The sequence below is a fragment of the Capricornis sumatraensis genome, chromosome 20, assembly GCF_032405125.1.
Source record: "Capricornis sumatraensis isolate serow.1 chromosome 20, serow.2, whole genome shotgun sequence".
In the NCBI taxonomy this organism is placed as follows: domain Eukaryota; kingdom Metazoa; phylum Chordata; class Mammalia; order Artiodactyla; family Bovidae; genus Capricornis; species Capricornis sumatraensis.
The window spans coordinates 55,102,145-55,113,424 of NC_091088.1; the positions used below are offsets into that span (position 1 = coordinate 55,102,145).

The following is an 11,280-nucleotide window of genomic DNA, read 5'->3' on the forward strand; positions in this document are numbered from 1 at the left end:
TGTTTTCTGTGGTGACAGGTCTCTCTCTCTCTGTGTCTCTGTCTCTGTCCTCATTCCTTGTCTCTCTCTCTGTGTCTCTCTTTCTCTGTCTCTTGCCTTTCCTTCCCCCTGGGGCGGGGGGTGGCCATGGGAAGTTGAGTTCAGGGGGTGGCACCAGTGTCCCAGTTCCGGCCAAGGCCACCTCCATAAACACAGGACATCCTGCAGGGCTGGGGAAGGACATGGAGGGCGCTACTCAGGGACCACCCTCTCCCCACCCATCTGAGCCATGCAGGAGTCAGGTCCCACCCAGTGCAGCCCAGAGAAACTACCTCCCTCACCCCCATCCTTTACACCTGCTCCTGTCCCCTGCCCTCTCTACTGAGCTCCAGTCCCTGGGGTTTGGGGTGGGGGCGGTGCTGCCTGGATACCTGCCCCTGAGTGTCCTCCTAGTCCCTTGCACCCACAGGGTGTCCCTCTCTGGCCTCAATGTCAACCCCAGACCTGGTCACCATCGTAGAGTAGCCCCAGGTTCCCAGGCTAGAGCCCTGGATCTCATCCTAGGCCCGTCCTCCACTGCAGCTCGTCACTCCTACAGGCTGTCCTCTGTAGCAGCTCTGCCTTCCCCTCCCCTCCCCTCTCCAAGGCTGATCTGTCCCTCTATGGCCTCCCCTCTCGGCTCCTGGCCTCCTGTATCACCTCCCACCCCCTGGTACACAAGGCAGCCAGACAGATCCATTTATTCCTAGATTCCTTTACCCTAGTGCCTTCAGAGTAAAGTCTCCCATCCAGGGCCTGTGTGCCCTCGTCCCTACCAACCCCTCCAGCTCCATCACTTACCTTACTGCTTTCTCCTTCTTCCCAATAAAACTCAGCAGCTCACAGATCCCTGAAAAGGTTGTAGGGTCCCTCATTCCCTTACCCTTGCACATCCTTCTGCCTAGAACACTCTCCCCTCAGAACAATAGCCCTTCAAGGTGGCTACACTTACTGTCCCAGCTTATAGATGAGGACTCTGAGGCCCAGAGAAGTTGAGTGTCTTGCCTAGGGTCACACAGCCACAGAATGGCAAAATATAGGTGGCCTGGCTTTTAACACAATCCTTTTTTTTTTTTTTTAATTTTGACTGCATCTCACAGCATGTGTGATCTTAGTTCCCCAACCAGGGCATAAACCTGTGTCCCCTGCATTGGAAGTGTTGCAGTGAAAAGGAAAAAAAGGGGGAATGAGTGCTTCTCTTCTTTCCTGAGAACAAATATAGAGAACAATAAGCAGGCCTGATCACTCCTCATTTTTACTGTAACTGTTCTAATCTGTATTTTGTAACTAAGTTTGCTTTTCTGCCCCCTAACTCCGCAGGAACTACATTTTGCAACTATTATCCTTTGTGCTAATTACATTCTGTATCTGGTGCTCACCTTTACAGCACTCTCTTCACAGACCACCCCTCATAGTTTTTTCTCTTTTTGCATTATAGAAAGAATACCACACATAAAAGACAGTGGACCTTACCCGTCTGCCAGACCCAATTACTGGGCTACCTGATGCCAGCCTATGACTGTTTCTGAAAGAATGTAAGAGCAAGAAGAACACAAGTTCTTTATACATTTCTCATCATCGACCCCTGACTGTGAGCCCTCATCTTATATAACTCCCCAGATTCTTCCTGGAAGGGGAATCTGGACTTCAAGGACACAGTTCTCAAAGCACGGGCCTACTGAGTTCTCCCCTCTGCCGGCTGAGGATTAAAGATACTTTTCCATTTCCTGTAGACTCTGTCTTTGTATCTTTTACTCGGCTTCAGTGGGCAGAGAAAACCAAGACTTTGGCCGCAACAGAAGCATGTAGTCTTAACCCCTGGACCACCAGGGAAGACCCCCGGTACAGCTTGCTGCTAAGTCACTTCAGTTGTGTCCGACTCTGTGCGACCCCATAGACGGCAGCCCACCAGGCTCCCCCGTCCCTGAGATTCTCCAGGCAAGAACACTGGAGTGGGTTGCCGTTTCCTTCTCCAATGCATGAAAGTGAAAAGTGAAAGTGAAGTCGCTCAGTCGTGTCTGACTAGTAGCGACCCCATGGACTCCAGCCTACCAGGCTCCTCTGTCCATGGGATTTTCCAGGCAAGAGTACTGGAGTGGGGTTATTGGGTCAATAATCATTGACCAAGTACCATTAGGGGCTTCCTTGGTGGCTCTGATGGTAAAGAACCTGTCTGCAATGTGGGCGACCTGGGTTCAATCCCTGGGTTGGGAAGATTCCCTGGAGGAGGGCATGGCAACCCACTCCAGGAGTCTTGCCTGGAGAAACCCCATGGACAGAGGAGCCTGGCAGGCTGCAGTCCATGGGGTTGCAAAGAGTTGGAGATGACTGAGTGACTAAGCACAGCACAGCAGAAGCATTGTTAGACTTCTGCACTGGGACCAGTAAATGTTCATTGAATGAATGAATGGGACCAGGTGGAAGGTGAGCCTTGGAAAGGGCAGGGTTCATATCCCCAAGGAGAGGGATACATTCTGAGGGGCCCAGAGGGTGGGAGAGATGCGGTCAGATTTGCCTTTTACATACAGCCTGGCACCTGGTAGGGTAGGTACCGGTAAATCTTTCCTGAATGAGGGAAGGGGAAAGCAGGAGACCAGGAACAGTTCTCCCAGGTGCTGGAGGAGAGAAGGTTGTGTGTGTGTGTGATGGGGGTCCCTGTGAAAGCCCAAGGAGGGAGCGGGCCTGGGGAGGGTCGTGGTGGGAACACACAGAGGCTCTGTGAAAAGCGGCCACAGCAGCAGGGCTGGCAGCTCTACGCGGAATGGTGTGGGCCCTGGAATCTGCTAGCTGAGGTAGCCTGGCTTCCTGGGGTTGAGTCTGAGGGCGGAGGGGCACACCAGAGCCAGGGAGCTGCACAATCCTTCTGCAGGGGGCAGACACAGGGAGAGCAGCACAGGCCCTCAGCCGCGAGCTGTCAGAACCTGAGGGCAGCAGGGGGATGGAAGCAGAACTGATCTCCTCCAAGCGCTGCTTTTGTGCAAAAGGCACGCCCCCTCCCCTAAGGCACTTGATCTCCATCTACTGAGAAACTGTCCTCGTAAATATGTAAGCACAGGTGCCAGAGACGTTTGTGGCGGCCCCTTCAAAACGGAGCCTGTGTGCAGTGCACGATCTGAGCACCTGTAAATGGACACTGGGGAGAGGGGAGGTCCCTCACCAAACAGGCCCAGGGGTAGACGGGGCCGTTGTTGACAAACTGTGTCAGTAGGCATCGCAGATTATCCCCCAATCTGGCACTCAGAGACACCATCAGAAATAGGTCCTCAAGGTGTTGTAAACAGAAGGCATTGCTGACCCCACACAGGGGGACTCCTTGACCCCCGGTCAGGTCACAAGGGAATCTTAACGTAGTGACAGGACAGACCCCCTCCCCCAGACTGGGCACCAGGGGGCATTGCTGAGCTTAGCCTACCCGCAAGGTCTGGGTCTGGGTCAAAATCGAATCTGAGTCCCACTGCCCAGGGGCTGGAGCCCCCAGGTGTTGGAGTCAGGCACCCGGAAGACCCTGAACTAGGGCACCAGCTCCCTTTGGGGCATTTCCACTCCCCTCCCGGGGCCACCCCATCCACTTCCAGAAATGGGCACGACTTCCTCCGCTCCTCCAGGAAGCTCCCCTGTGCCCGCCCCTTCCAGGCCCGCAGGCCCGGCCGAAGCTGCCCGCCTCTCCCCCTCCCTCTCCCCCCACCCTTCCTCCGTTTCCACCCCAGCTTCAGCCTCCCCGTAGCTTCCGGCCAGAGTGGAGGCACCCGGGCCCCACGATTTGAAGTCTCCCTTTGCCGGGGCTTCCCGCATCCGAGGCCCAGCCAGTCCGCGCAGGTCACCCTCCGCCCCTCCCCCCGCCTGCCTCCGCCCTCCCCCGATGCCGCGTTCCCCGTGCCCCTCCCCCCTCCGGTACCCCGGGCGCGGCCCTGCCCCCACGGCCGCCAGGAAGGACGCCGCCTGGGTCCCGTGCCAGGCCTCTGAGTGTGCGGCCCCTCCCAGCCGGGCCAGGAATGCGGCTGGACGGCGGGGGCGGCGCAGACACCCGGCGCTCAGGCCGGCCCTATCGCACAGGCCTGTCGGGCAGGTGGCCCCAGCCCGCTGGGGCTCCGAGTTTCTTCTAGAACGAAAGCAGGATCCCTTGCCGTTCTTTCTGTCAAGCCACCACACTTAGTGGCTTTATTTCGGAATCGGCTTCCGAGCTGCCTTATCCCTAGCCCAGAGAGATTTGAGACCCGGAGTGGATTTTGTTTAAAACTTCCTGGAGTCTTTCTTTCACCATTTTCCCAGAGAACTGGTTCTCTGCGCTCAGAGGAGAGGCTCCATCCAGCCTCTCTTTGTGCTTTTATTTCTGGTGCATTCTGAAAGCTCCTCTGCACCCCCAACTCCAAGACACACAGGTAGACTCCAGGCAAGGTCTAGATTTCATTTTTAACAGTGGCCCGGGGCTCCGCCTCCTCCACCACCCACCACCATTAGGTACACCCACAGGCACATGGGGAGCCCTGACTGAGTATATTCCAGAAGGTTTCTAGAGAGCCAGTTTCCAGACCTAATCGGTCTGCTTCTCAGACCAAAAAACAGTAAAGTTTGAAACTTATCTCTGTAAGAGTTGACTTCTTGGATCCTCAGTTTTCTCAACTGTAAAATGAGGATAATGACATACATGCCCATCTTGTTATGAGGATTAAATCAGCACACGTCAAGTGCTTAGAACTTGCTGCGTGCACAGTCCTCGCTTGATAAATGCTAGAGGTTTTCTACCACCCTCACCAGTGCCTTGGCCCAGAAACAAAGCAGTACACACACTTCAGACTTTCCAGGACTGGCTTTAATTTCAAAAAACAGGTTGGGGTCCCTTCCCGCATCGACGCAAATGTATACCAGGCTGTGCCTCCGGGGATTCAGCACAGGACCTAGTCCAATCACATTCCAGCCACCAGGCCCTGTCATTTCATCACAAGGGCCAATCCCAGACTCCCCTCCCCATCAGTCAGAGACAAGAGGATGGAGGTGAAGTTGCCCAGGACTGGATTCTTTCTCTCCAAAGCCCCTCTCGAGGGAAGCCAGCTGTGTCTTTCCAAGGAGAGTTGGTCCAGCCAGCAGGCTCAGTTTGGACATCAGATCAACATCCCGGCCCAGAGGGGTCAACGCCCTGGCCCCGGTGGTCGCTCCAGCGCCTGTGTGCCCACCAGCACGTCCATGAGGTAGTCCAGCTCGGCCTCGTCCAGATCTGGACCTACCTCCTTGCCTGGTCCATCTTCAGGGCTGGATTTGTGGCCCTCAGAGACTGGTGCCCAGAGTTCACTGTCATACATGGACGTGTCAATGTCCTCAAACAGGCCCTCGAGCCCATCGTCCAGCAGACAGCCAGTGGCTGGGCCCAGCAGGTCCAAGGCGCCCAGGCTGGGTGAGGCTCCCGCGGCAGGGCGGCCTAGTGGCCCCTCATCTACCAGGGGCTGTGGGGCCTGGCTCAGGCCCTCAATATGGCTGAGGTCCTCCAGAAGGCTGGCCATGGAGGCTGAGAGGGCAGCATCAGAGCTGGCCAGCAGGTTGTCAGCCACGCTGGGGGCTGTAGGTGGGGTGGGCACAGGTGGCAGGGCAGTCGTGGGTGCCATGGATGCCTGGATTCGCCGCAGTGTGTTCACTACCAGCACCAGGTGCCGCAGGTCCGGCTCACTCTGCCGCAGGCTGTGATGGAGCTTGAGCACCGAAAGGTCAAAGAGAGAACTGGAGGCCACGGCTGGGGGTGCCTGAGCTACTGCTGAGTGGCTGGGATCCAGCCACCAGGCGTCCACTGCCAGGGTTTCCTTCTCCTCCTCCTCCTCCTCCCGCTTTCGCTTCAGGCCCTTGCTCAGCATCATCTGTGGGAAGAGTCATTCAGTTATGGAAAGCCAGTGTGAAGTTCTGACCATTGCTGTGTGATCTTGGGCAAAGCACTTAACCTCTCTGAGCCTACGTTTTCTTGGGGAAGCTTTAAGACATTGATGATAACTGTGTCTACTTCCTAGAGTTGTTTTAAGGAATAAATGAGATTTAAAAAAGCACTTTGGACAGTGTCTGGTACATAGCAATTACTCCTGTAAATAAGTACTATTGATAATAACTATTATCTATTTCTTCAATGAACTATGTGAAATGGCTAACATGAAGTGTCCAGTGTGAAATGTCCAATATTCAACTTTTTTTTTAAACCTACAAAAGCAGTTGTTTCACATGGTTTAATCTAATATTTACTGAGTGTCTACTAATAGCATCAGACAATAAACAAACACAAGAAATGTACCGATGGTGCTAGGAAGATGCTAAAAGTTTCTGGAGAGTGGTCAGGGAAGGCTCCCCTGAGGAGGTGACATCTGCAATGAGCCCTCAAGTACGAGAAAGAATCAGCCATGGAAGAACCAGGGGGAAGGCATTCTGGGAATAAAGAACAGCAAAGGCAAAGAAAAGCCTAGAGCCTGGATGAGTTTGAGCTGGAAAAGGACTCTGTAGTCAGTGAGGGGGTTGGGGGTTGAGGGTGGAGTAGGGAGGATGTGGGGGTTCGAGAGTAGGCAGAGGCAAGGAGCTTGGATTTTATTGGGGGGTGTGGTGGGAAGTCACTGAAGGGGTTTGAGCAGGGAGGACAGTGGTGTTGTGGACTGATTAGGTTTCCAGAAGATCCCCTTGGCTGCTAAGAGGAAAGGGGAGCGAGGAGGGGAGGGGAGAGCGGCTCTGAGATCCTTTCGGAGGCTACTGGAGTCTTTGGGGTGGGCGAAGACGGTGAGTTGGGAGCATAAGGTGGCAGTGGGCATGGAAGGAAGATGGTCGCTTCAGGATTTATTTGAGAGGCAGCGTGGACAAAGCTTGCCGGAAAATCCTGATGGGCACGGGGGTCACGGAGAGAAGTTTGAAGACCCACACTTTCCCCGGGGTGGGTGCCCCTGACCCAACCTGCTTTTTTAAGCCAGGCAGCCTGTAGGGTATAGTACCCAGATCCTTGCCCAGGAGGACTTCAAGAGTGACCCCCTCACACTACTCAAAACTGGGTCCTCGCCTCCTTCCCAGCAAATCCGAGAGTCCGGAACCGCAGGAATTCAGCCCCCACTCCCGACTCCGCCCCTCCGGCCCCGGCGCCCCCTGGCGGCGCCAGGCCGGCTTTCCCCGGGGATTCCGGCTCTCCAGACCCCAGGACTCTTTACAGTGCCTCGCGGGACGTGGTCATTTCTGCTTGCCACCAGGGACCGTGCGGGCCGGGATCCCCGGAGGGCCGTTCTGCCCTCTCGGCCTCCGCTCGCTTCCGGAAGGCAGTGGAGGCTACTCCTCCCGAAGCGGCGGCGGCGGCGGGGGCGGGTGAGTCACGCAGCCGGAGCCAGGGAGCCGGCGCCTCCGCCCCCTTCCCGGGCTGCGGTGTGATTCACCCGCCAGGCCGGGGCGGGCGGCACGGAGAGGCCCGTGCGCCTCGATCCCGGGCAGCCCTGGCGCGCACCTGCCGGACCGGGGGATCGAACCTGCCAAAGAACCCCGCGGCCAGTACCCCTCTTTCCCCAGGCCTCTTCCCTTCATTTACATACCTAGTTCACCAGCTGCCAATCAGAAAGAAGAGGGAGCCACCCGCAGCCAATCAGGAAGCGGTGGCGGCAGCATTGCTCGCCCGCTCTGCTTCAGCAACCGGCACCTGGGTTGAGAGACGCAGTTCTGACTCCAGCTCACGACTCCCGGCTCCTGACTCCCCTTAGTTACCGCCCACTCCCGTGGCAGCCCCACCCTTCACCCAGGGATTGGTCCTAGACGGTGATGGGCGGAGCCTGTAGAAGGCAGGCTAGAAAGAGAGGCGAGTTGTCTTTAGGGCGCATGTCCGGGAGGCTGCTTGAAGGGAGGGAGGAAGATAGGGTGGCTCTTGGCCCTGTAGGACGGTGGCGCGGTGGAGTTTTTGTCTCTCAAGCTGTGGGCCCCCTCACATCTGCCCACATCTGCATCACATCTGCACTTGTCAAACCCAATAATTAAGCTTATGCAAGCAGCCCCAACAGAGGTCTACACTCCAGGCCAGCTTAGTCCTGGATTCAAATTCTGGTTTCTGAGCCCACAGAGTCTGTTAAAGGGGGATCTTTTTGCCTACCTCTTGAGAGTTGGGAAACTTCAAGTAAGGTATTATCTGTAAGAGCACTATATAAGCAAATTCTGGGTAGTTGGACTCTGTCCTGTGATTACAGACAGGAGTTAGGGGTAGGGAGTGGAATGGCACTGGAGTCCCTTCCTGGGCTCCATTCCGTAAGTACAATAGCTGTGTGACCTTGACCAAGTGCTTTAATTCTTTAGGTTTTCTCACTTATTTTTAAAATGAGAGAAATAGCCTCTGGCGCAGAGGATTGTTTTGAGGATTAAACAATTCCTGCACAATGCTGAGTGGTGTGTTAGGTGTCTTTTTTCATTAGTAATGGCTGTTGTAGTAATACCACAGGTGCTCAGTTCAAGGGGAGACATTCACGGTGGGGTGCAAGTGGACAGGAGTTTAATACACATCAGATAAACTGACAATGGGACTTACCTTCTTCAAATACCTCATTTGCTAATTCCTCATTCGCTAAGGGGAAGAACTGTTTGTGAATAAATCTTCTGACCAAAGTAAGCTATCAAAAATGCTAACTCAACTACTTGATTCAGACAACCATTTTCAATAGATGCTCACCCTTTGGGGTGAAAAGTTAATGGGGAACAGGATCTCGACAGTTTCCAAAGCATCATCCCACAAATTCCTTGCTAACTGCAAAGGGGGAAATATCCTTTTATGATGGGAAGAGGAGGAGCTCAGCACCTTAACTATATAATGAAACTTTGCATCCACAGCAGCGGGATGCCCGGACACTGGGTGGTACCTGATGTGATACATTAGGCAGTACACAACATTCCTTGTGGAGCTTCCTTGTTACATTTCATAAAGTGAGTCTCAAGCGTCTGGGCCCAAACTTCAGCATACAGGGAACAGAGAGTGACAATATTAAACACAAAAACAGTCAGACAAATACACAGTGTGGGAAGTCTACAGCAAGGCTGGGTTGTTCTTCCAAAAATCCAATTTCAAGAAACCACAGAAAGGGATTAGTGAGGTTAGGGGGTGGATGTTCCAGAATAAAAGATACTGTATAATTTCTTTGTTACAACCAAATAGGCATGTGAACCTCCCTTAGACTCTGCTGCTGCTGCTGCTGCTAAGTCGCTTCAGTCGTGTCCGACTCTGTGCGACCCCATAGACGGCAGCCCACCAGGCTCCTCTGTCCCTGGGATTCTCCAGGCAAGAATACTGGAGCGGGTTGCCGTTTCCTTCTCCAATGCATGAAAGTGAAAAGTGAAAGTGACTCTAGTTTGTGGTAAATTCTACAAAGGGTGTTCTTGAGAAAATTGGGCAGATTTGAATATAGGCTGGATACTAGGTGATATTCTGAAATTCTTAATTCTGTCACATGTGAAATAGGACTGTGGTTTGTAGTTGAGCATCCTTAATCTTAAGAGATGCCTGCTGAGCTATGTCTGCAATATACTCTCCAGTGGTTCAGCAAAAGAAAAAAACAGACACATATACATACACATATTCAAATAAAGGAAACAGAATGTTAACAACTAAATCTAGGTGAAAGGGTATTCAAGTGCTCAGAAGACATACTTTTTTTTCATTTTTTTTTTTTGTGTGCTTGAAATTTTTCAAAATGAATAAAGGGTAAAATGCTGATTAGAACCAGGCCCCTATTAGGCAAACTCACATAATTATATTTTTGGCCTGGAAAAAGGAGACTCAGAGTCTGCAGGTGGCTCTTTCCAGGTCATAAAGAGAAAAAGAGCTCATAGGCATCTGATTAGTGTGTGTTTATTGAGTACCTAATATGTGGTGGGCAGTTGTAGATAATGGGGGCACAGCACTTGATACGCCTCACAGGGTCTCTCTTCTCATGGAACAGGGGATGGATGGAGTGGAAAGAGAAAAGAAGTATGAAAAAAAATGAATTGAGCACTTTCTATGTGCCAGGCACTGAAGATATGGCTGGAACATTAGAAACAAAAATCCCTGATGTCAGGAGGTGGACAATAAACTGAATAAAGCAATGATTTAGTATCTTAGAGGGTGATAAGTGAAAAGGAAAAGCAGTGCAGGAGAAGAGTAATGAAAGGGGGTGCAGTTTGGACAAAGTGGTGGAGGGTTTCTCTGAAGAGGTGACATCCATTGAGTAGAGACTTGATGAAGTGGGAGAGGGAGGTAAAGCTCTGGAAGAAGCATTCCAATCAGAGTAAAGGGCCAGTGCCAAGGCCCTGAGGTGGGGAGGTACGGTCACTGCGGCCAGGCAGGAAGTCAGAGAAGTTTCCAGGCCCTTCAGAGCATTCTGCGGACCTTTGTTTTTATTGAGCGGGATGAGAAGACCCTGGAAAATCACTAAATGAGGAAGATACTTTCTGCTTCTGTTCAGTGACTTAAACACACACACACACACACACACACACACACACACACACACACACACACACACAAATAGGACGGGATAATAGGCTAAGAGAGAGGTACCTGCAGCCGGGGTAGTCCGGGAGAGCCTCCCTGAGGAGGTGACAGCAGAGCTGAAATCAGAAAGTGGAGAAGAAATTCAAAGGGCCAGCGGGAGGGAAACAGACCGAGGCCGGGCCTCGGGAAATGAAACCAGAAGCGGAGCCACCGTCCCGGCAGGCCTGGGGAGGAGCCTCCGCCAGCAGGGGAGGGAGAGGGGCTGGGGGGTTCGGGGGAACGCCCCGCCTCCAGCCGGCCGCTCCACCCCGCCCCTGGGGAGAGAGGGGGCGCCGGCCCGGCTCCCAGGCAGACTGGGCAGGTGGGAGGGACCAAGGTGCCCGAGGCCCATCCCCCAACGCGGGACCCAGGCGGGAGGGCAGGTTGCGGAACGCGGACTCTGCCCTCAGCGACCCGATTCCCTCTACGAGGCAAGCCCTTCCACTTCTCTCGCCAGTTTTCTGACGGCTGTAGCTGGGCCTCTCTGAGCCTCAGTTTGATCATCTGGAAATTGGAGGTGCTCCTCATACTGGCCTCACCGTGGTCCTAACAAACTTCATGATTCCTCATCACTCCGGTATTTTGGGGCTTCCCTGGAGGCTCAGACGATAAAGAATCCGCCTGCAACGCGGGATTTTGGCCTTTCCTGGTGGCTCAGACAATAAAGAATCCGCACACAATGCGGGAGACCTGGGATCAATCCTTGGTTTGGGAAGATCCCCTGGAGGAGGGTATAGCAACCCACTCCAATATTCTTGCCTGGAGAATCCCATGGACAG

The 11,280-nt window shown here is 53.6% G+C and overlaps 1 protein-coding gene across 1 annotated transcript; it reads right to left on the reverse strand.

Moving 5' to 3' along the window:
* Window positions 1-4,836: 4,836 nt before the first annotated feature.
* Window positions 4,837-10,645, reverse strand: SERTAD1 (SERTA domain containing 1). The gene is made up of 3 exons (XM_068992735.1): window positions 10,529-10,645; window positions 7,548-7,651; window positions 4,837-5,861 (listed from the first exon to the last, which is right to left on the reverse strand). Exon 3 carries the CDS (start codon window positions 5,859-5,861, stop codon window positions 5,145-5,147), a length of 717 nt encoding a protein of 238 aa, XP_068848836.1. The 5' UTR covers window positions 7,548-7,651; window positions 10,529-10,645; the 3' UTR covers window positions 4,837-5,144.
* Window positions 10,646-11,280: the final 635 nt, after the last annotated feature.

Bases quoted from the DNA above. Each gene is read 5' to 3' on its own strand.
- SERTAD1 (XM_068992735.1), bottom strand. From the start codon at position 5,861: ATGATGCTGAGCAAGGGCCTGAAGCGAAAGCGGGAGGAGGAGGAGGAG.